At 34.6% G+C, this 27,388-nt stretch overlaps 1 protein-coding gene across 2 annotated transcripts in view; it reads right to left on the minus strand.

Moving 5' to 3' along the window:
* Positions 1 to 214: 214 nt before the first annotated feature.
* The window catches only part of LOC138327999 (uncharacterized), a 37,626-nt gene continuing 10,452 nt past the window's right edge, over positions 215 to 27,388 (minus strand). Inside the window, exons 2-4 of one of the 2 annotated variants that reach the window (XR_011209149.1) lie at positions 9,889 to 9,974; positions 2,388 to 5,743; positions 215 to 2,327 (exon numbers count right to left, since the gene is read on the minus strand). Coding sequence is in view for 1 of the 2 variants with exons in the window: in XM_069274550.1 (XP_069130651.1) it covers positions 3,471 to 5,743; positions 9,889 to 9,931 (2,316 nt within the window). In the remaining variant the exon portion in view is untranslated. Of the gene's footprint in view, positions 5,744 to 9,888; positions 9,975 to 27,388 lie in introns of both variants that reach the window. The other variant, XM_069274550.1, reaches the window with a different exon arrangement.

Here is a 27,388-nt window from a genome sequence, read left to right on the forward strand (position 1 = left end):
CTTTTCATATTTTGAAAAAATAAATCGCTAAAGTTCATGTCTTTTCAAAAAAGGAAATGAATTCGAGTTTGATAAAAATTAAATACGTCAGTCACCTGTTGGGTAACGCTGTATGACTTAACGTCTGTTCTGACTTTTGATGAAAAAAAGTTAGGGAATATAGATGGCAATTTGTTTAGGTGGTGAGCTGAGATAAAATCAAAACAAACAATAGAAATGTTCATTCTTTAATACAAAATATATGTCCATGAGAGTGAAATAAACATATTAGTTTATACAGTTTCCTATACATTAACATAATTTTTTAAGAAAAAAAAATTCTCAATGATAAAACACATTCAACATATACAATTATTAAACATACAAGTGATTAAAGTGATGATTAAATCATATGAAAATTGATACAAACATTGAAAATAGTGGGAGAGGATACACCGGTAATGTTAAGACAACCTGATTAAAACCAGATCTTCGAATACACTCCGATACTCTACGTTCAAGTATGAACTCGTCCTCGATATTCCAGGGTTTACTATCTCTGAAGTTATATTCAACCCTGGACTATCTCATAGTAACACTGGAAGCTGGAGACTTCCTTTGAAAATTACGGAGAGAGCGAGAGCGACGCCCAACTTCAAAGCAACACAGTCGAACATAGTGTATTAAAAAAAACATGGTGATTCTTTTGAGCAGATGTACATCAAAGGACTAAATTCTGTGTTTTCTATTGCCTTCAATTTTACTATTATACAGTCCAGGAGTGGATATAACGTCTGTGATAGTAACCCCTGTAGTATCTAGAATTGAAGCATACAGAATCGAAGATCTGGTCTCAATCAGATTGATGATAAGGAATTGTTTGAGTTTCGTCATCGAATGGCAGCTTCATCTTTAGTATTCCGACAAAATATAGTAGTACACTATATATAAAGTAATAAGTAATAAGGGTGCAAAACATATAGTAACATATACCTTAGTACTGACATATATAAACACATGTTCATTTAGGTTAAATCGATATTTGATTTGTTGTGTTATTATAAGGTAAAGTTATAATGGCGAGCAATATTCTACCATAAACCAAGGTCGCTTATTCGTGTACTACAACGGTCGCATGATAGATACTAGCTAATTATATAAGTCATGAGAAAATACCAAATATAGTCTCTTTTTATTACATACTAGGCGTATGTTTTTGTTTCGCTGGCAACGTTAGACTTTATACATAACCAAAGCCTTGTATGACCATAGATGTTTATATGGATATTAAACATTAGACTTTATCCATAACCAAAGCTTTACACGACCATAGATGTTTATATGGATATTAAACGTTAGACTTTATCCATAACCAAAACCTTACACAACCATAGATGTTTATATGGATATTAAACGTTAGACTTTATCCATAACCAAAGCTTTACACGACCAAAGATGTTTATATGGATATTAAACGTTAGACTTTATCCATCACCAAAGCCTTACATGACCATAGATGTTTATATAGATATTAAATGTTAGGCTTTATTCATAACCACAAAAATACACGGCCATAGATGTCTATATGGATATTAAACGTTAGACTTTATCCATAACCAAAGCCTTACACGAACATAGATGTTAACATGGATATTAAACGTTAGGCTTTATCCATAACCAAAGCTGTGTACGACCATAGATGTTTATATGAATATTAAACGTTAGACTTTATCCATAACCAAAACTTTACACGACCATTGATGTGTATGTGGATATCAAACGTTAGATATCATCCATAACTAAAGCCTTGCATGATTTTGTTATATATATTAAACGTTAGGCTTTATCCATAACCAAAGCTTTGTACGACCATAGATGTTTATATGGATATTAAACATTAGACTTTATCCATAACCAAAGCTTTACACGACCATAGATGTTTATATGGATATTAAACGTTAGACTTTATCCATAACCAAAACCTTACACAACCATAGATGTTTATATGGATATTAAACGTTAGACTTTATCCATAACCAAAGCTTTACACGACCAAAGATGTTTATATGGATATTAAACGTTAGACTTTATCCATCACCAAAGCCTTACATGACCATAGATGTTTATATAGATATTAAATGTTAGGCTTTATTCATAACCAAAAAAATACACGGCCATAGATGTCTATATGGATATTAAACGTTAGACTTTATCCATAACCAAAGCCTTACACGAACATAGATGTTAAAATGGATATTAAACGTTAGGCTTTATCCATAACCAAAGCTGTGTACGACCATAGATGTTTATATGGATATTAAACGTTAGGCTTTATCCATAACCAAAACCTTACACGACCAAAGATGTTTATATGGATATTAAACGTTAGACTTTATCCATAACAAAACTTTACACGACCATTGATGTGTATGTGGATATCAAACGTTAGATTTCATCCATAACTAAAGCCTTGCATGATTTTGTTATATATATTAAACGTTAGGCTTTATCCATAACCAAAGCTTTGTACGACCATAGATGTTTATTTGGATATTAAACGTTAGGCTTTATCCATAACCAAAACCTTACACGACCATAGACGTTTACATAGATATTAAACGTCATGGATATTAAACGTCAGGCTTTATCCATAACCAAAGCTTTGTACAACCATAGATGTTTAAATGGATATTTAACATTAGGCTTTATCCATAACCAAAACTTTGTACGACCATATATGTGTATATGGATATTAAACGTTAGGCTTTATTTATAACCAAAGCCTTACACGACCATAAATGTTAACATGGATATTAAACGTTAGGCTTTATCCATAACCAAAACCTTACACGAACCCAGATGTTAACATGGATATTAAACATTAAGCTTTATCCATAACCAAAGCTTTGTACGACCATAGATGTGTATATGGATATTAAACGTTAGGCTTTATTCATAACCAAAGCCTTACACGAACATAGATGTTTATACGGATATAAACGTTAGGCTTTATCCATAACCAAAGCTGTGTACGACAATAGATGTTAATATAGATATTAAACGTTAGATTTTATCCATAACCAAAGCCTAGCTTGACCGTAGATGTTTATATGGATATTAAACATTAGGCTTTATCCATAACCAAAACTTTACACGACCATTAAACGTATCAATCAAACTGAAACACACCGAGTTACATTATAGATACAATTAAACAATGATAACGAATAGCTGTAAAATGAAGAACATTGACTGATAGGTCCTTGTGTAAAATCAAGTAAAATCGTGATGTAATGTGGTAAGTAGAAAAAATATGACTTATTAAATCAATATAATGTTATCCCTATATCAGTAAATGATAGTAATTGAATTATCTTCACAACAATACCAGCAGAACGACCGATAAACATATATTACACATTTAAAGTTTCTTTGTGTCCAATGAGATGAGAATTAATTGAAGCATCTATTATATACACTATATACCATGTTCACACAGCTGTGAATCTATCATCGTCAGCAAAATATATTGGATTGTCCACACAGTTTGTTGGGCTTGATTCGCTTTCAAATAAAATCTCTTTTGATTGGTCCGTGTGATCGTCATGTGATCTTTGGTGATTGGTTACTACATCTGGTATACTGGTTGCAGTTACACCAATCACAATTCCGTCACTGTGAGAGTTCATACGAACTTTGACCTCTTTCATAACATTCACATCGTCACAGTTACATTGCTCTTCCTGTTCGAGGAGCGATTTGGTCTGTTGACCATTTTTACGTGTAAATGATTGCATTTTCACGGAATTGTCCGAATAAAATGGTTTGTTCCGAGGAATCTTTGTTAGAGTATAATCCTCCAGTTTGAGATTGAAATTCACAATATCCGAAAGGTCGAACGATCGCGAACGCTTCCGGATGTAATACTCCCGGAGACATATACAACATCCTATACAGATGAGGATAAACGACACACAACACGCCACAATTATCACAATGATGTCCACCTTATTGAGACCTATCTCATACAGGTCTGGGGTTCCCGATATATCGTAATCCAGGGGCACCTGCTTCACCGATAAGGCTTCGTATTGGTATTTGGATTCCGATCCACCAACACGAACTGGAATTTCAAATGTAAGTCCCCCATCGTCAATTAAATCCTTCAATATTTGTGTTGTATTGGTACGTGTTGTTTCTGTGATTACAAAGGATATCCGTATCGGTCGACACGCAATGTCTTTAGGTTTGATAGCGGAGTTTTCTATACGTAATGTCTTCGCAAGAATGATAACTAGTTCCTCCCAAAATATTTCCAAAACGATTTTTCTCTGAACTAATGGATTACACACACCGTTGAACTCTATTTCAAAACTGACATTTCTTGCTTTCAGAGTAGGGACATTAGGAGTAGCCGAATATGTTGGGGATAGACTGGTTGAGAGCGCCAACGTTGTACTTCGGGAAGGAGTTTGAACGGTTGTTGGTTGTGAACTAACAATATCTGGTATTAGACTTGCGGAAGACATCTGAACTGATGAACTTTGAACCAGCACAGACGTCGTTTGAGAGTCTGTTAATGTCATGATGGTGGGTTGAACACTTATATCCGAAGAGCTAACGGATACCATTTGATCAACAGTGGAGGAAATAGCGAGGGAGGCCGCTGGCTGAGACGACTGTATTGGGAGTGAATGTGAGGTTTCTATAGAAATAGGTGACGTGATAGATAATACCTCCGATGTAACCTTGGGTGGCAACACGTCACTTGATGATTCTTGCTCCAGCATAGATGTTTGAATGTTCAAGGATTCTCGTGTAGATATAGATAGCATCGACGACGCAACCGTTGAAAAAGCCATATGGCTAGAATATTGAACATTAACACTTCTCGAAGGTGAAAATTCATTCGTCGACCTTAAACTGAAAGAAACTGACGGAGAAACACTGGGACTTTGTGTAGTGGAAGATTCGGAATACATTTGCTCCGATATAGATGTTCCAGAGGAATGCACAATCACGGGTGAAGAAACAGATGGATAGTTGACAGAAGATATTGAAGATGAAAACGATGACGAAGATGGAACAACTAGTGATTTAACATTTGAAGCGGAGGCACTCCCTATATCGTACGCCAGAGTAGTTACTTCCGTTTCAGAATCAAACATGATAGAGGAAGGTAATAGATGAGTTATTGTTTTTGTCGAAGAAACAGTCTCTGGAGATGATACAACGGATATGGTTTGATCGACCGGAACCATAAAAGAAGGGATGGCCGTCGTCTGTACCATATCACTTTGACTTGCTGTAGGAAGGATAGCGACACTTGATGCTAAAACCAGTGATGAAGATAGCTCCTGACTGCTAGTGACTAGTGTATTTACTGTATCGCCAGGAATAGGTTGCTGGCTTTGTGACGGCAGTACTGATGAAGTCATTTCTACTAGATGAGGAGTCGGTCTATTAACTCCGGTTGATATATCATCTGTTACACTTGTGGATGGTTTGACACTGCCCGTAACTGAAATTGTAGACTGAATTGATTGCTCAGAACTGACCATTCTCAGGATGACCGGAGATGTCCCAGTTCCTATTGTAATGCTTACTAGTTCACTGGTACTTCCGGTATTATCAGGTTGTGGGCTAATCACCGTGGATTCATATGGTTGTGAAGACAACGTTTGAGTGAAACCCTCGCTAGAGGGCGTAACTGTTTGTGATGAAGTCTGTGCTTTGACGAATTCTCCGCGGAATGGAAGCGCCACTGAAATCAGATAACACATAGTGATTAAGTATGGATTAGATTGATGTTTACTTAGAAGGTGCAATTTTAATCGAAAATTATTCTACAATTGTATGCTAAACGCCTTGCATAACTGAAGTATTTAAAAAGTTCATAATCGTGTTACAACAAGAGTTAGTGAAACAAAAAAACCTGGAAGGCAATTGATTAAATTGTGAGTGAAAGCACAACAAATAATTCGTCTTTCACGATATAATGCTGAAAACAGATCAGGTTATTTACACAGACGATTGTGCTTTAATACTGTGTGTACACCAGTTCGACATTCCATAACACAAATGACATTGGTAATGATATCTCTGTAAATACAAGGCGTGTTTTGCTGCTATAAATTGCAATGCTGAGTGGAGATTTAACTTACGACATGAATATATACAGATGAAACTAATGACCTTAAACAGATTTGAGATAGAACAGAAACTGGTAAATTGATGTCATGCGTATGATGTATTACTTTTGTAAATGTGCAAATGGTATGCAGTACGTATGTAGCATGTTTTGTAACAAAATTAGATAAATAAGCAATGCCGTTGTAATATGTATTGGCAAACATTTATGAGGTCAAAATTATTGCCAACTAGTCTTCGTGTACGGTGTGCCACACTAGCTAGGGGTTTCTCGGGATTCCTCCGTCTTTCTCACAAGCCAAATAAACCATTATATTTTTTATCATCTAATATCATCGTTAGGATATAGCCCCTATCATTAGACGATATTTGGATTTTCAAAATAACTGTTTACAAAAATATAATGGATCTTATAGTGACGTGTTAGTTAACAAAATACAGGATGGAATAGCTCGGCACTGTCATGATGTATTTCTGATACGAAACATCAGACACAAAACGAAAAAATCTCTTCGAACTCATCAGCCATATGAACCTGTAATGTTCACGCATGATATTACCCTGCGGGTTAGATCATACATATGTATGACTACAGATACGTGCGTTAGACTTTTGTCGTATTGTAAGACTACTGGAAAGTGTTTTACCAAAGTCCCCAGGGAGACATCTCCATAAATATTCTAGTATGAGCTAAACATCATAAAGGCATTATTCCAGTTGGAGAGAAGACTTTCATGAACTATTTCTTTCCTGATGAAGAGAAACAGACAGAGTAATCACGCTTGTCCATACGAGATGTATATATAGCATGCGCTTCAGCCCCTGGGGACGGGATGCAGATGACGGTTAGAAGCGGTAATGCTGGTAGATAAATTAGTCCACGTGGGTCAGATGATCAAAAATAAACAATACAGACTGACAATTAAAGCACTGTGACTGTTTATTGTAGTAAAATGTAAGTAACCAATGGCAACTCATAAGTATAACAAGCACTATCTTTTAATTAACTTGATAAGTATTGAATTATTACAGATGCTCCACCGCTGACAAATGGTATTCTTTCACTATCAAAAACAGGAGCAGACGATTTACACGAAGTATTTTTCTTCAGTTACAAAACTTACTAACTTTACACCATTAGCACCATTTAAAAGTTTGAGCTTCTAATTTTACATTATGTTACAAATATAAAAAACAAAATATTGCAACCCGAAAAAACCTCTGTGACACGATACCCTATGTGAAATGAAGCACTGATTGTACATGAACGAAAGGCAAAATAAATTATCTTATATTATTTTTTGTGTTAATAAGACATATATATATACATAAACACCAAAAAATGTTCAAATGAGGAATATTATTTATGCTCTGTCGGCGGTGGAGCATCTTTAAATATCTCATTTTCCGCCTATTAATGTAACGGTTTTCACTGATTTTGTATGTTACATTTCCCCCCAAATAATCATAGATATTATGTAGAATGAATCGGATGCATCCGCAAAGATTACGAAAATAGGACACCCTCCCTTCCCTAATGAAGCACATCGTAAAGCATTCTTGTCCGTGGTATGATCCTTTAGCACGAAAGATGAGAACTGGTAAATTAAATAACGCGCGTTATTCAATTTGTCTGCAGTCCTCCTCTGCGCTATATGATTACGCCTTGGACAGGAATGATGTTCAATGATTGATCAAGATAAATATTGATGATCATCGTTTAGTATGCCCTGCCACTATTACATAACATCATTGACTAAAATACGCGTAACAGGTTATTTTCGCGATGTGAGCTAGAAAACGAGAACATTTTTTGAGCGGTTTTGTAATTTCGCGATTAGTCATACATTTAATTAATCCATTTTTCAGTTTTTCGCGGATCAACTTTTCGCGCATTAGCAATTTACCGCGAAACCGCTTAAATATACAGTACATGTACCATCACTGCTAGCGGAAGAGAATTACATTATAGCCGTAATATCACAGCTACAAGCAAGTGTTTTACAGCAGCTTTTCCAGAAAGCATAGTGGTAAGTCATCTAAGCCTATATCCTAGTCATATTGTAACTGGTCCTGTAATAGAAGCCAGCTTAAAACCTAACGAATCCTTTAACGCTCATGATCTTTTTACTCTGATAGCTCATGAATATTCATAATTTTGTATTCGTGTATCTGCCTTTTTGTCACTTTGATGTGATTACATGTATATACCAAAATGTTCTGGTAGACTTGATGACATTGTTCCATTTAAAGGCTCATTATCAAGAGTTGTCATTATAAACATGTCCACATTTTGTGTATAGGAGGTTTATTTGACGTAAATCAGAGTCTCTGGGGACAGAATGGCAGAGAGACGAAAATAGGATTATCTGGCTACGGTGTTGTCTGAGATAGTGGCCTCATATAGAGTTCAGTGGTCTGGCTACGTCTGCGTTTATACCCAGAGTACATGTCACATATGGTTAGGGTTGGTTTATGAAATAAAGTGTCAGAAATCCCGGCTAGATGTGACGAACGACAATCGAGTCAGATGGAGTAATGACCGTACAATATTGTCCTATGTTATGTTAGCCATGCTTATATGTTTGAGAACTTCAGGGGCATATGTCAGACATTTTAGATGGATGAATGACAATAGACTCGAAAAAGACAAATCCATCATCTACACAATAGTAAGCATTGTAATGTAGACTTAGGGAAATACACATTCCTGCCAAGTGCCGGACATGACATCAGGACTACTTATTATTTTCCTCAGACTTCCCAAAATCCAATTTAAGAATCTCAAACTACCTTCCGTAGTAATTCGGAATAAATGTAGAAAAAATGGGGAATCTAGGTCTACCGACTTACCTAAATTAGAATGCTCTGACAAAGCCTTTAAGCACTTTTTATAATGAACACCCCGTGTGCTTTTTAAATCACCTTGTCAGCATATCAAGAATTGTGGTATCCAATTATATACCAGAATTTACGAGCAGTCCTACTAAACACGTCCTCAACAACGAAAGTGCTTCAAATGCTACGGTAATAACTTTCACAAATCAAGGCCGAATTACATATTGTTAATCAACTTTCTTTCATCACTGTTTATTTCCGCGATTTCCGTTTTTGCAATACTTACGTAAAAATCCTTTCCCAGATATAACATTTGATTGCAAATACCTTTCAACATAATTAAGGAAGATAACGATTTGCAGAAGCAAACGTTCATGAATTTATAAGAATCCCGCAACTACGCGAAAGAAAGCTGTTTGATAGTGAATAGTTTTTCAAAACAACTTTGGAGAAAATCCGATATGCAAATTAAAATATATATATATATATAATATTTAGATAGAAATTATATCAATTTTAAATAGAAACACATTGTGTGAGCTAATTCAACTGCTGAAAGTAATGATGCATAAACGGTCTGTGTATGTACAGTACGTTTTGTGACATTTAATTTTGTATCTTATATCCTATATATGTACGAAAATAAATAAAGGCTGGAACTAAGATATGGATTGCAAATAACATTAAAGGAACCCCTGTGTTATCGTTTGTACATTTTAATTGTTAAGTTAATAGGAACGGAATTTTTACTTAAATCATATTAATATGACTATGAGTGTACATGTACGTATTAGAACGTATGGTGTTAGCAATAAACAAAAACAAATAAAATATTTATCAAAACCTGACTTCTATGATATTTGAAAAGGCAAGTAATCTGTCACATAATGCATATAAGATAGCCATTGCCATACGACTTACCAAGAGCGACCAACATCCCAAATCCGACGTTCACGATCTTCATAGTGGATGGCTTTAATGAGCGGTAAATGGGTCGTCTCGCAGTTCTGAAAAAGACATTGAATTATTAATGCTAGAAATTATCACAGTACCAAAATTGAGAGCAAGTGAGTCATGATATTCTTCTTCACGCTGTTTTATACATGTATTTACAATCACTGCTTTCCAGCGCTTCGAAGTAGGCACCTACTTCTTAATTTCCCTGTAGGTTTCAAATTGAGTTGACACTTTACTATTCAGTATTTTAAGTATCTGATCTTCAGATCCTTAATTACGTCCCAGTATAGTTAAGCCGGAGATTAAAATATATTAAAAATGTTCTTATTAAGCATACTCGCTGTAGGAGGATGTCTCCCGGTCCTACATTACTCACCTAATTAACAATAATTCGAAGAGTGTTATCTATATTCTAAACTAAACACACACCAAATTGATTTCAATCTTTAACCTTCTTCCTGAACAGACGCTGTTGTTGTTTAATTAAGACCTCCGCTTTACGGATATAAACGGAAATATTAACAGTCAGTATATTATTTAAGCATTGATGTCACTCTTTTTAACTTCATTGGGGTATGAAAGAAATTTTGTTTGCAAACTGTGTGAATCCGCGTAGCGGATTCTCTTAAAAGTTTGCAAACAAAATCTATTTCATAACCCGATGAAGTTTAAAAATAGTAGCATATATGCTTATAATCAATTTTTCAGACTTCTTGATAACATAAAATATGTTTAAACGTACGATTCCATTGAACGTACGATTTCCAATGGATTATTTTTTCTAATTCAATACGCAACATCGACGTCTCTATTTTGACGTCTTAGTAATGTCGGGGTTTCGCGCCATTCTGAGATTTTTTGTTTCATAGTGTATGCAGAAAAAGTATATGCCAATCAAAACATCTGACTTACTATGAAAACAATTCATAATTAATTAAAATGAAAAAAAAATTAAATGTATTTTTAAAACATTTAATAAAACTTGTTTAGAGCTCTTGATACACCAAATGTAGACCTCTGCATACTAAGCACTGTCTAAGTATTACAACGCATCACCAAATACAGATTTACGACCACAACACCTAGAATATTGAGGACTCCTGTGATTCCAAATCTAGATTTAAGACCTCTACATCCAGTATATTTGAGAACCAATATCATACTAATTGTCGAAGTCAGACCCTTATATCCATGAACGACAGTAACAAATGTCCTAAAAGGTCTCTGACATACTGTTAGTCATAAACAAAAATACAAATTCGGAATTTTCATCACGTATCACGTCCATGTGTACACTGAGCGGTAATTCACCAGTACCAAGCAAGGAGGATGTTTTCGCTATTCTCACACCAGCTGTTCAATAATGCCCGTTTCACCATTCCGAACTAACACCACAAATGACAGCGCCTAATAGTTGTTATTGTTAGGTATTGCTAAACACCGGGTGTTGGTCGTATTGGCGCTTTCCTTGTGTTACAGATATAAACATAGCCTCAGTATATCAGAATAGACAATGTCAAACAGCCAGAGACTAATGTAACAAATGGGAGATGTGATGTTCTAATTCCTCTAGTTCGTGTTACCTATTTGCGTGACGGTCGTACAAAACTAAATACATGAAACTTGAGCACTGCTAACTATCACCATCCAACGAACCATTTTTTCTTGATAAATGATTTCTGTTTTGTCAAGGATGTTCCTTGATTTTGTATAGTTCTCATGTCATTTTTGATCCAGTGCCTTTCTCACATTGCCTTCTTCGATAAAAGTCAAGTGATTTCAGTTTCATTTGAATTTGAAACAAGGGCCGCGTTGGCAAAGGGGTTAAGATGTAAAGATGGTTATTACCACATGCTCTCCACCTCGGGTCGCATGTTCGAGTTCAATGTGGGGCAGTTGCTAGGTACTTTTCGCTGACCGGGTTTTTCCTCTTTGTACTCCGGCTTTCTTCCACCAACAAACACCTGGCATGTCCTTAAATGACTCTGCCTGTTAATAGGACGTTAGATTAACCAAAGCATTTTAGACAAGATTTACTCTAATGTAATTCAATTTTGCTTGTTACGATCATTTTCATTTGCTTTAAAATTTACTTTATCAGCACATAAAGGAAAAAAAATGGCGTCGCTGTTTGTAACGTTGCTTCCGATTGGCTGAAATGACAGCGTAACGATTTCTTAGAGAAAAGAGTCCCAAAAAGAATTTTGAATATTGAAGAGATTATCTTTAGTAAATTGAATTATAAGGATTAATTTGAAAAGATTGTTTTATGTTATGGAGATATTTTATTTATATTAATCTCCTGCAAAAACTCACAAACATAATTTGTCGAGATTAAATGAACATCCATCAGTCATGGATTACAAGTTCGACGATAAGCATCTGCCAGATACAAGTTCGACGATAAGCTCTGATACCAGGCCCTAACTGTTCCCGATATGATTCCTTCTTCCTGCTATGATTTTAACACCCACGGACTTATACATTAGACTAATCAGCGGATACGATTACAGAACACAGACGACAATATAATGTAGAATGAGATTTCTGTGGGCAGTGAAGCCTGGAACAAATATCAAACCAAATTAAATTTCCATTTGCCAAGACAAAGATCTGGGGGTCATTTAAGTGAAGTAACTTTTTGAACTGCACTATATGACCTGCTTTGTTAAGATAGACATCTACAGATACAGATTTAGCGACAATTAAACTGTTAAACCCCTAAAATGAAAACGGGACCTCAATCAAGGTTTAGCTTCCGAAACATCTCAATGTTAAAACATTTCGACAATGTTTAATGTACGAACATACATTCATATTCCTTTATATCGTTTTGCTTATGTGTTGTTAGACATTTATATTTTCACGTCAAGTTTTTAGGCAAAAATAGAAAAAAAATATATATCGAAGAAAGTAACCTGACAATACTTCAGCTTTTGAGCATGTGTAGGAAGTAGCACTCAGATATTTCCTTTTATAAACATCTGTACGAGTATATAATACTTTGGCTAAGTGGCCAACACGGATAACATTTCTCTACAATAAACTCCGGTGATGGCTGAAGTTTACTATAACGGACAATGATACATATTCCGTGTCAAATAAAGATATATACAACAGTAATGAGAAAGGTTAATGCAGCTTAATCTGCAGATACCGAAAAATTCGAATGTCTTTAACAACCGTCGATTTATTATGTGTCATTTCCACTTAAAAGTTACGTGTATGATATTGACCATTTATCGACGGCTGGGTTAATTATTTCTTTGGTTATATTGTTATTTAAATAAATTATGAATTTAAGTATTATGATGTAATGATTATTATTGCGCGGACAATTTTAACAAGAGGCCAATGACCTCGTAGCACAATGCTCCAGTTAATTAATGTTTAATGATTGGTTTTGACTAATATTCTTGATTAACACTTATATGCACTGTTTAAACTAATAATTAATTAAGACAATTCAAATAACCACTGGTATTTGTCAATAATGTTGGTATTAAAACAATCATACAATTCTTTCAAGACAGATATCATTTATCAAATGTATGTATTTTATATATAGATCAACAGTTTTAATATTTGTACTGAACAACATTTTCTGGGCATGATTTTAGTGTGAGCGTATGCAGAAGCAGCATCTTCTTGGTGTGAATAGTGTTGGGACCAATTCATTCAAATAGCATCAACTTAACTTTAAAATTAGAAATTTAAAATTAAAAAGTTGGTATTAAAACAATCATACAATTCTTTCAAGACAGATATCATTTATCAAATGTATGTATTTTATATATAGATCAACAATTTTATAAAAAATAAAGATTTGTACCGAACATTTTTTTCTGGGCAGGATTTTAGTGTGAGCGTATGCAGAAGCAGCATCTTCTTGGTGTGAAAAGTGTTGGGACCAATTCATTCAAATAGCATCAACAAAACTTAAAAATTAGAAAATGTAATAAAATTCAGACATTTAACAATGTTAACGTTGTTAAATCAAATTTATCAGAATATTGAAATATGATAAAAGATATTTGGGAAATATTTTCCTGTGTGATTGCTTATCGATATCACACATGTACAACTATGTGTAATCAACGTGTTAAGTTGACTAGACTTTTAAAAGATACCTGCTGGAGGAGGGCTTATTTGACAGAAAAAATCTAAGATATTTTAATTGGCTTTCCTGGTTATAAAAGGTAAACTGAATTAGCTTCAATACATCGAAATTAATTACTTATCGGTTATCACAAAATATAAATTTCACAATTAAGATAATAATGCACAAGTTATATTGGCTACGGGTCAGCAAATTGTCATTGACAGCTACAGGCGAGCCTTTCCTATGGCCTTAATAACAAAACACATTAATTAACTCTCAACCATTGTTTTTCTCTTTAACAATAAATGGTATATGTAACACATTTACACACACATATAGGTAGGTCTATAAACATCATCTTGATGAAACTAGGGCACCTGACTTGTAACACTGTCCTGGGAATAAAGATTATCCAACACATGTTTTTATGATGCCATAACACTTTGAGTAACATATCTAAGAATAGAAAAATAGTGAATATCTGTTAATTGCCTTAATCTTTTCTTAAATTATATTTATTTTGTATGAAGTGGAACTGTCAGCCATATATGTTTCCCATAATGCATTGCTTTCTCATTTAAATATTACTATAGACAAAGAAGAAATGAAATATATTTTAATTCCCCCAAAATAGAGTTTATGTCTGTTTGTCGCCAAATTTTATCAGTTCTGTCCTTATCTATTACTTCATGTCTCTGCTAAATCTCATTGCTGTTAATGATATATAACTTGAGATATCTTGTTCACAAGGTGATTTTTAAAACCAGGGGTCATGCTTTAAGCTACGCTCCATCGTGCTAAAACTTGATTCTGTAGAAGACACAAACTACTGGTCTTATCTTATGTTTTAGCGGTACAATAGATTAGATTAGAGGAGAGTGGGTATTATACCAGCAAAAACAAGCAATGTTAACAGCATTTTACATTTGGCCAAGATACAATAAACAGGCCAATTATATCTTGTGAGGAATTAAGTGCCAAAGTTCCACTGAAATATCAGTTTTTTTATGCGCCCTGTCATACAAAATTACATTTCATAGCTACCAAGTGAAACAACAGTTACAATGGACAAAGATAACACTTGACCCGAGATCTCGGTTACCTGTGCATGACCTTACAACATCCATGGAACTAGGAAGTCGGATAAGTCACAGTCTTTAATTTCAGTGATTAAAAACTGTTAATATTCAACAATTTGTCTAAGATTAGAGATTTTGGCTACACCCTAGATCCAATTCTAGTCCGCCCGTTTGTACATCTGTTTTAAAGGTCCGCCCAATGGATTGTCAGTATGTATGGCATGTAGCTATGCATATGTCCGTCGTGACAAATGGAATGTTCGTCATATCATGAAGTGTGGGCCTATAACTGATCCGTGCAATGATAACGGCACCAGCAACAGAGCAAAGATAGCAAGAGGATGTTACTAGGACTGCCATGGTGGCAAAAGATCAATTTTATGTCGTTCTGATATGCATCAAAACACACTTTAAACCTATTAACATAGATATGTCAAAAAGGGCGTAACATTTTTAACATCAAGTGCATATAATATGAAGAAGTGCCTCAACATTATGTGGTGCACACTTCTATTCTAAAATTGTTAGAAATGGTGAAATGTCACATTATTTCGCCATAAAATATAATGAAATAGGAATGGGTGCGAATATTTATAGGTTTCCAATACGAAAATAGTAATATGATTATGATGTGAGCTTTTATTTCTCAAACTATACGTGTTTTGGAATGAAATATTATATGGCGTAAGTTATTCCTGAAATCAAATCTGTGTTATTTGCTTTATATGATTTCATGATTAAGGTAGCAGTGTGCAGTAGATTTGAAAAAATCAGCAAAATAAAGTGCAGGCTTTGATTATGTACACATAGCTTTTTAACCTTAAATATTTACAATTGCCACTGTTTCTGTTTCTATAAACTATGTTTGGGCAGACATGTTTATTTTCCGATAAATTGAGTGCAGAACGTGACCCGATTCGGTGCATATGAATACCTGTTACTTCCTTTGACATTCCAAAAAATCACGTGCCAATCTTTATAAATGACACATGTACGAGACAATCGGAGACATACAATAAAACACATTTATTTTTTTAATGCATTATTGCTATTTGACATGAATAGAATAACTGAAATATGAGAACTTTTTTGTGACGTCATGGAAAAAAGGGCGGGATAAACCGGTCAGTCAATGGCGAGCATTTTTGAATGGTTGTTAGTATGATTTTAACCGCGAATAACACAGGTAAATAATTGTATCTGACGTTTTTGTTGATTTGATTGTTTAAAGAAATATTGTAAATATAAGGATAAACCTCTTAGTTTGCTTACTTTATGAGATAATAAACCCAATGGAGCACGAGGTAAATTGTACGTAAACGCCTCGCAATTTACCTCGTGCTCCATTGGGTTTATCATCTCATAAACTAAGGAAGCTAAGAGTTTAATCCTTAAATAACACCTATATAAAAGTATGCATATTCTAAATCTAAACAAAATTTGCAATTGTATGGAGAGTTCATTTTTGGACAGATCTGCTTTTTATGGTTTTGTAAGCATGTAAAAACCATTGCAACCATGTTTTTGGAAAAATTTGCAAAAAAATTGGATTTTCCACCCCCTCTAGGAGAATTGTTTTTCCTGAACACAGTTTAAAAACAAAAATCACTGTCGTGATAGCGGAACTGACCCCATTTCGACATAGATATAATATTAAACTTTTTAGCAATCTTACCTCGTACCGTGGCTATCGTGGCTATCAATTTCTGCTGCTAGAGTATTGAGTTTTTCCGTCTTAAACGCACATACGGATACCTTCTTAACTATTAATCTCGATCCCATTTTGTTGAATTTTTTATGCAAATGTGAAGCCTGCATGAAAGTCTCTAGATTGAATTCACCAATTTAAGGACATATACGTTTCTTAATTTTTAGCGGCTTTCCGCTTAATAAAAATCTCAAACATGGCCAATCGGTCTAACTGTGAACTGCTACCTCACCAGTCGGTTAATGAAAACTTCTACAAAATATCGGTCAATCAAAGTACCAATAATGGAAACAAAAATACTGATATTCAAATGTCGCTTATATCCTGATCACATTTTCAAAAAAAAAACTGACTTTCGAATGTCGCTTATATCCTGATTTCGTCGTCAACATTAATTGAGGAACAACAATACCTAGTTTATATTTGAAAACAGCAATATGAATGTGATTTTGGGTTTATTTTTATTTTTTTCATTTTATCTAATTTCATTTTATTTGTGTATTTATTTCTTAATTTTCTTTTGCTTGTGTGAGTTATTACATTATTATATATTACATTCTATAGTACAATGTAGCTCAGACCGTTTAAAAAAACAACCAGAAGGAAGCTGTCTTTTCGCCTAGTGTTTCCTGGAAGTCGTCCCGTTTTATACATATATCTTACTGAAGCATACTACCAGAGACCTCGAACAGCATACCCGGCCCGGTAACATCAAACTGACTTTCCCATTTCCATTACATAATTTTGACTGCAATATGGTGGGTCGCGGAAGGACACGGTGGGAGGGATATGGACATTGTGGACAGAAATGATATGATCCCATCATTAGTCGATAATACAATTGGGCAGTAGTTACAACGTCGTCCTACCTGCAGGTTAGTATGAGTCAACATTGAAGTATCTGAGAACCATACTTATCACTTAAACATCATCAGCAACTATCATCCGAATGGTCATTCACAATTCTATGGTAACTGTATGATATATTTCACAATCAAAATATTTGATAGATGAACTATTTGCATGCTTGAGTTCTTCTAAGACTGTCGCTCCTACAGCTAGTATAAAGACGTGCCAATCCTTTACAAGCACAAACAATAAATAACCGTTTAATTTCCTTTTAATACAACAATACATTGGTCTTTATTTTCTTCATCATCAATTTCGATGTGTATTATAGAGCTATCGCTAGATTTGGTAAAAAATCTATTGTTTAAAAGACATACGAAATAGACAAAGAAAAGTCTATCAGGGGAACGCAGAAACATCATTTTGTTTATATACGTTTTGATGTACAATGTTCATGTGTATATATTGTAAAATTACTCCTTTGCTTCAAGGCTATAAAACCCTCGAAGAAAAATCAATTTTAGCGAAATGTCTTTTTTAAGACGGAATTAAACGTAAAGCCTTTCTCTTGTATCACTATTTAGTTCGTCTTCTAGAGTCGAAATTCTTTTCAGGGATAATTTGTATGTTCGGAAGTACCAGCATCGACATGACATAAAGGAAACTAACTACCACACTGGGACTAATTGAGTGAATTAAAGAGGTGATAAACCAGAAAATTGTCTTTTAAAACCTGTCATTATCACCATTTACATCCATGATATTGACACATCTTTTCATATATAACTTCCTTTAAGTCTTAAGCTGATAGCTCCTAGATGGTTACATAACATACATAAGCTATAACGAAAGACGTTCTATAAATAAACACACACCGAATACTGCCAACAGCAGGGCAAGACACAGAGAACATAAACTATTGCTTTATTTGGTACAGTGAATGGAAATCTCAAACGATTTAAAACAGTAAATACTTATTTAAACTAAAGGAATTCAAAATCGAAATCATTTATTTTTTTAACTCCAACAGCATGCGTGCGTTGTTATGCAAATCATCAAATAATTTGTATCGTTTTGCACAATATTCTAATCGAATGACGATATGACCGTCGTCTTAGTCCTCAGATAAGACATTTGCAAAAAGTTTTATTCTGAACCTCCTGATGACTATAATGGTTGTACGTTTTAATTTAACTACGTTCAAAATATTATATATTTCTCTCTATTAACGAGTCAATATATATATCAATATTTATCGGTTACTTTAATGATGTCCTTCAAACGTACACAATACTTAACAGGCACATTTTATTGTTGAGCTTCCTGCAATTGAAGATCTCTTACAATTGAGTCAACAGCCGGTATTTAATGATAAACTGCTTTATCCACATTCTGGGAATGTAATTAAACCAACCTGAACCAATTGCAACATGATAAAGCCACTATGAGTTAAACATTAACGAAAATTAGAATGAACAATAATTTTAACAGCTTCACAGATATGTTGATAAAGCATTTCAATTCCAGCATTATTCTGACATAATGATGAGTGAGATGGCAATAACCAACTGCTACATACAAAAAAGACATATGCTAATTAACTTATCACTTGCATCTCCATACAGATGACCAAAGCGACAGCCTAAGTTGTTTACACATTGGTTGAGCCCGGCACTGTCTAATCAGGGTTGTTTTTTTGTGTTTACACCGTCTTCCCTGTGACCGAGACCATCCTGTTCATTAAGCACAATGCTTTCCACATCAGCTGTTCTTAATTGTTCCCTCTATTGATTGCTAAGCAAATTTTAACGTATCTTGTCACTCACTCATTAGTGTTTATTTCGTCGTTTTAAGTAAACACGGCTTGGAGAAGAGTAGAAGAGATGCCTTTTCACTCATTGGTGGTATATAGCTCTACAAGAATGATTCAATTGCTTTTAGATACAACGATGTTATGTTGATTGGAAGAAATAAAAGACCAGAGAGCTGTCACCGATATTCTGGAAAAGGCACATGAAAGGATCATCTTCTATGAAGCATGTCTAACTCTATTAATGGTATTCAGTTTAATAGTTTTTATCATAATGTTCCTTTCTGTTAATATCAGAGCACTAACAATAGTTCCATTTCGATATTCAGATTTTGGAAAGACAGAATTTGAATGTTCACAGAGTGTCAAACTGAGACTGAGAAACATCCTTGATTTTTCCCAATCTTGAAATTTACTTTAATGTGGCTTTCTTCAATTGAGATCGGTCTCAGCTGCACAGTTTATTCCGAAAGTGAAAGTTGATCTTCAATGTTGGAGGTAAAAAAAAAATATTTAGAAATATTATCTTATTATCTCCCTTATATTTAAGTGTACACAATACCATTTATGAAAGATATGTCAGGTGTCAGTGAGGGTAGGTGTGCGGTTGAAAGTGCGAACGACGAATAAGTCTCCTCCTGTTAGAGAACAGATGTGTATCTTATTGTTATGCTGATTATAAACAAACATTTATTTTGAAAAAAAAATAGTTTCATTTTGCTTTTAAGATTTTTGTAAGAAACTAGATTTTAATGTTCAATGGTTATTGATATAATTTTCCACGACATTTACAAAGCATTTTATAATGGTTCAAGTAACACCATTGTTTAAGTTAAGACTAATGAGTTAACAATACACTCCTGATGCAGCTTTGAGATACAGAGGACTATAATTACGCCTCCAACTATTCGAAATGTAACTCCAAAGCGGTTTTGTAAACAAAATACTAAATTACAATGACCCATAAAAGGTATTCTTATGTCCTCGCTGTAAATGGTAAAACTGCGGATATATATAGAGCAAATTAGTTTTAGCCTATCCAAGAAAATAAGTTTTGATGTTTTACTTAAACCTGAAATTGAGACTGACATGTTCAACCCACGGGCATTGTATTATCATATAGACTGTAACTCCCATCATGATTAGTGTGTGTCGAATAACTCGTTTCTTGAATAATTGTGAACATCTAAGGTATTGGTAAATAGCTTGCAGACTATACAGATAACTTTGTGTATTATGAACATAATTGCTGTCTCATCTTGATTTTTTTTCAAAATAACTTTTCACTAACTCTAAGGCTGTTTGACACATGGTAGGGAACCCACTATTCTTGAGTCAAATACATCGTTTCTGAAAACGATTGAGGGCATTCTTCCGAAACATCTGGTTCAACTCGATGTTGTGAGGCACCGCATAATACTTTTTTCTGTGTTCGTTATTATAAAGTTATCTCCTCTAGCAAATAGATATGTATTGTGATGTCATGCGTTTTGAATGTTAGGTCGTATTTGTTGCGCACACAAAATAATAACGTAACAGCCAGTGCCTACCGTCAAGAGCAGACCACTCTGTAATATTAAAAAAAATCATAAATGAAATCTTGTCTGTATGCGTCTTTCGTTTGTTTAGATGTTTATATAGCATATTAAGTTGCCTTTTCACTTCTCTGTGAAACCATTTTGCTTATGTCAGCAAAGAGTCAGGATACTGGACATATTTGTTATTTTACTTGTCCCATGCGTAACACCGATCCAAAGGTTACCATCTATTAGATTATTTGAGTAGGTTGGTTGTAGCTTTCCCGGTTGGGATTCAGTGTTCCAGACATTCACTGAAACGTTCAGTAGAAGTTGTTATGCTCTTATATGACTTTTTGGCGTTAACATTTTTAAATTGGTATTTAATCCTCATGCGTATTAGTCTGCTCTACGTACTATACTCATTTTTACAGTCCTAACGGCATGGAGAGAACACTAGAAATGACTCCCGAAAAAAGTCATTAAAAAGAATAATCATCGTCATTTTTCCCATGACCTTCAATTTGTCTTTCCCTAAATTTAAGTCCGCATCATTTATACCAATTATTTGTATCACAGCGTATTATGATCTACATCGATTTTTATTTCTAATACACAATCTAAACATGTATGCATTAAACCATATTTAAAAAGGGAATCTTCCTGACAATGTGTGAAAATGCTGTGGAATTACTTGAGGATGTTAACATTAACATGATATGAAGGAAATACAGTTGGCACAATCATATGTTAACGAAACAATTAAGACATAATATTACTGCTAATATCGGTAAAAGGATTCCGCAGAGAACAATTGGATAGCGCTGATTACGAATCCCAAACAGAATGATAGAAATATAAGAGAACAAAGAATGCGATAAACATTCTGAAATCCAACACTATGGAGGGATTGATTATAATTAGTGGATTATTAATATTTGACTGGCTAACTATACCAAGAATTGTTGCAGCTTCATATCAAACATGTTCGTTGTGAAGAACACATATTATGTTGGTGGTTGCTTATGAACTATGGCACAAAGTTTTCTTTAGTTTTCTTGATTATTCAAAAAACTAACTAAAAATACATCTATCAAAGAAATAAATTAAAAGCTTCAAATTATGAAAGCATCCACAAGGGCCATGTTTAGGGTTAGTTTTATCTCCCTCCTTAAAACTATTATCTGGACGAAAATAATCGGTTAGGGTTACCTTAATCCCCCCTCCAAAAATCAATCTACAAGCTTGACGAAAAGTAGATCATGCATACACAGAAAAAGCCCATTAGACTATACTAACCCTAGGAATGTATAGAGTAATCCACAAGTCTTGATGACCTAATTTGTTTGGATGGAAGTATAATCATCAAGCTTAATGATTGAGATGTCTATGGCAGACATGGAATGCCCTTGAAATGTCGAAGTTTGTCTTCTAATTGAAAATGTCGCACACACACAATGGCCTTATTGGGATCAGCCCCTAAGACGCTAGACAACGGCTAAGCGGTAAGGTCCTTCTGGAGTCTGACTTACTCTCATTAGAATAGCGGATTGTTTAACTTGTATTTACATGCAAATGTCATCGGAGCACACAAAGCCACGACTAACTGGTAGAAACCACCATTGTAGGATACTTAAGGAAATGGTTTCATGCTACGCTCTTTCTATTACAGTTCCGTCTTTTCTGATGAAAAACAATATCCTTTGTATCACCAAAAGGGCATTTATTTGCATATAGCAAAGCTCAGAACGCTTTATGGCATATTCTGAAAATAAAATAAAAACGATACACGATACTATAACTCTGAGATTCCAACTGATTTAAGACAGTTTATAACAATGTTTTACCTTGATCTATCGCAATTATGAGGGCAGGTTAGGGACAATCAGAGCAGGTTATGAACAAATTCATTCAAAGCTTAATGTGAAAAAAAACGATTTTTTAATCAGAATACATTTGTGTATTTTTGGTAATGTCCATTCGTCGACTTATCGTACTATCCTCCCTGATACATAGCCATACCATTATCGGTTCCAATTCTATATTTTATTCTACGTGACCTACCTATGCCAACTTATATAAAATAACTCAGCAATAAGGAAATGTCTATCAATAGATTATCGATAGCAGTCGGGAAATCTCAGACCATTGACCTTTTATACAACCGTATCTAGGCAAGACCATTTATTAAACTTGATGTTCTATTTTAAACTTTCACACGCAAACATTTCCCTAGACATGCAGTTTACAACTACTTTGACAATACTTCCCATCCTAAAATGATTCGTCTTCATACCGCATTATGACAAGGGTGATGGAGCAGTTGTTTTACGTTATGACATCTTTTGGAATGGCGTGGTATTGCATGTGATCTTGTCTGCTGAGGGGTAATAAGCCATAGAATGCCGACAAGGAAGCATGGTGGTGTTGTAGACAAAAAACTTTGGCTGTAAATCTCGGTATGCGTGTAAAACTGTCATATATAATACATAACCAGGGTAGTTAACGATGTCATCTCATCGTCGGTTCTACACAGTTTTATCTCCCATAGGACACCGCTATATTCCTGTCGCAAAAGATTTTGTTATATGTTATTTATTAGGACAATATCAAATGCTTGTCTTCTGTTTCTTCTGCTCAACTTAGCAAGAGTACCGATTCGTAAGCTAGCAACTGTATCAGCGAATTGTTTTTGGTCTTTACATGAACAGTCAAATCTGATAGTGGGAAAGATTAAAAGTGTCCTTAATAAACAGGTGCCAATAATACAGAGGTTGTTATGCAAATTAACAAATGGAGCTTGACCAGTTTCATGAACATTCCTTTACTTTCAGGAATCCCTTAACTTCAAATTCTTAAAAGGAAAGCATTGCAGAATTTAAGGAAGGTTCCTTAACATAAGATATTTTCCTTAACTTCTGTAACTGTACGTTAAGGAATTTATTGAAGTTAATGATTGCTTAGTGTTAAGGAATGTTGTTGAAACCGGGCCCTAATGTATCTATCCTTTATAGACAGGTGTCCTTTATATGGAGGGGTCCTTCACGGTATGACTGTAGTACCTAGATTTACATTATATTATTGGATTTACCTGATATTTTTAATGTGCAATTATATCACGCAATGATCAATGGTGTTTCACGCAATGGTACAAGTAACTAAATATCCATCAGACTTACTATAAAGACGTATGTCCATAGACAACAATAGGTTAAAGTGCCTTGATTGCTGTTCCGTCACAGACAACTCATTTGTCTTGGTGAGAGCATATTTATTCCGCTGGTGACAACTACATTGATTTTCCATCAGGTCCGCATGCTCCGTGATTACTAGAAAAGTGCAGCAATAGTTTTAGTATTGTTCATGGAAATAGGTTCTTAATAATTAAATTTCTGAACGCTCCTTTGGTAATTCGTGTGAGACAAGAATATACTACCTTCAGGCTATGTTTTCGTCATTTTAATTTTCATGTACCGTTAAGAGTTCTTTTGAGACCATACTGGACGGACGTTACGTCTTGGGCTTTATTAATGTTCACAAAAGGGTTCCAGACAACTCAATCTATGTTTGCTGTAGACAAAGATTTGTTGGTCTAATGGCTTGTTAAACTCAACAGGCTGAGACAACAATGTGACACCATGCTGTAACGTAATGTCTGTTTTATAATGTAACTGCTTCCTAATGGGATTTCTGACAAAATGAATGCCACTAAAATCTCTAAACCATTGATATTTATTGTGATTAAAGTGTATTATGTTAGCATAGGAAAGGGACAAGCAATCCCTAAGCTCAGTTGTTGTTGCTCAGAGCAACCGTGGATATTAATACCAGGGAGCGAGATTTCCTGTCCAGACTGGCGTGATAGATTGTGCCTTGGAAGTAACAAATTGTCGGGACGAAAGTAATGCGCACTTCCTGTTCCGGTGAGTAAATTGCTTACAGCCAGTCTTCAGAAAAATCAGACTGATTGGGAGAGACCGTTTAACGGAAAAGAATCTTGATTGGCAAATAATATGGACATGAAGCAGCCAGATCAGTAATTAAAGTATTAACGACACAGCTTAGATACCATGATACCGACACAATAACACATACTACTTTGATTCCATCTTAGTGTCTCATGTTGTTTGCGTTTAAACTTTGAAAATGTTATGTAGGGATATATTTAAACGAAATGATAGAATACCAAAATTGATTCGAACCTATATGCATTGCATTAGACATGGTTTGATTCTGGTCTATGGGTATAAACAATATATTTTATTAATCTTTATTTATATTTGTGACGTCAAATGTAGACATATTATTGACAGCCATAGTCATAAGGATAAGTTTAGTGGCGAAAAGGACAAAAGTCATCAAACACAATAACAAAACAGTATAACTTGATCTGATTAAATATTTCAAAAATTGTTTAGGATATCGAAAGAAAATGTCGATGAATACAAATGGGTACTATACATATACGACAATAAAGTACGGGATTAATACGGTATTTGTGTTCTGTTTCAGAACGCTCAATTTTCCCCGACCCGTAACCCAATCTTTTTTAATGTAAGCCAACACTTTATATGGAAAGCTAATTAATATACCGAGCAGTACACGAGTGCTACTCGCAGTCAAATACAATTCGTTTGTAAAATAATTGCTTTTTGACTCCTCCGTCCAATCGCCATTACAGAGATGCAATAAAGATTAATTCGATCCTACAGACGATTTGATTTGACATTAAAAACCAGATATAGAAATACGAGATCGGTAGCACCGCCAAATAAGTATTGGTAGCTCTCATTGATATGTATATCGTTTGTTAGTCTTAATAAGCTAAGCTAGGACCGTATGTCTAATTGTCTCGGCAGGCGCCATCTGTCTCAATCTTCTAGGAAAAAAATACGAAATTGTCTTTTTTTATTGCTTTAGATGGACCCGCTATTATTGAGATTTATCATTCAGTTTCTGACAGGTTTATTTAAAATAAAAGACAATACTGAAAGAAAGTTAAACTCATGTCGAAAAAAATCAACAGCAAAAATATTTGACGAAAAGGAGGCCACGGCGGCCGATTAGTTAAGAGTTCTAGTCTCATGTAAGACAGTTGCCAGGAGAGGGCTTTAATAAGTTGTAATAACTTGTGCCCGATCCCTTTTTAAATTTGTTTGCAATAAAATACGTTTAGGTAAAAAGTTGCTGACCGCTGATCGGTGTTTTTCTCCGGGTAATTAGGGTTTCTCCGACATCAAACCTGGCACATCGTTACATGACCCTGTCTGATAATGAGATGTAAAACTTAACAAATTAAACCAAATTTGCCGAAAGAGAGTTTGCTGTGAATCTATAATATAATGAGGTCAGTTCAACAAACATTTCTAAACTTTAAGGGACTACCTAATTTACTCGTAATATTTCCACGCACGAAAGCATAACAGAAGTAAAGAAAAACATCTAAGAGAAAAAAAAATCTTAACTTCGGTAACGCTTTCCTATGGAGAATTAAAAGATAAGGAATGATTGTGAAACAGGTCATTGACCTTAAAACAATTTACTGTAATACAGAAAGATATGTTTATGTGGAACAATAGTGAAACTGGCATTTAAAATTAAATTCCTTATTGCAAGTCATTTTTAGAGCCGGGTTGCCTCTAATTATTACAGCGAACCGAACACGACACTGGAAGAGAAACAACAGTATGATATAGAAAGGATTTTTTGTTGAAAGACAGGTTATACTGTAAGAAGACAATGCATAATCGACAGATGTTCTTAACACGAAAGTACATCGTAAAACACATTGTTGAAAGACAACGTAAAACAAAATACACTGCTGAACGACCGGTGGTTATACTGTCAGAAAACATGGTAAAACAACATACCCTGCTGAACGACCGGTGGTTCTACTGTCAGAAAACATTGTAAAACAACATACCCTGCTGAACGACGTGGTGATACTGTCAGAAATATGGTAAAACAACATACCCTGCTGAACGACGGTGTGATACTGTCAGAAAATATGTAAACAACATACCCTGCTGAACGACGGTGGTGATACTGTGAGAGAACGTTGTAAAACAAAATACACTGCTGAACGACACGTGGTTATACTGTGAGAGAACGTTGTAAAACAAAATACACTGCTGAACGCCAGTAAGTTGTACTGCTTGAGAACATTGTAAAACAAAATAAACTGCTGAACGACAGGTGGTTATACTGTGAGAGAATATTGTAAAACAAAATACACTGCTGAATGACAGGTGGTTATACTGTGAGAGAATATTGTAAAACAAAATACACTGCTGAATGACAGATGGTTATACTGTGAAGAACATTGTAAAACAAATACACTGCTGAACGACAGTGGTTATACTGTGAGAGAATATTGTAAAACAAAATACACTGTGAACG

This window comes from Argopecten irradians, chromosome 7, assembly GCF_041381155.1.
Source record: "Argopecten irradians isolate NY chromosome 7, Ai_NY, whole genome shotgun sequence".
Classification (NCBI taxonomy): domain Eukaryota; kingdom Metazoa; phylum Mollusca; class Bivalvia; order Pectinida; family Pectinidae; genus Argopecten; species Argopecten irradians.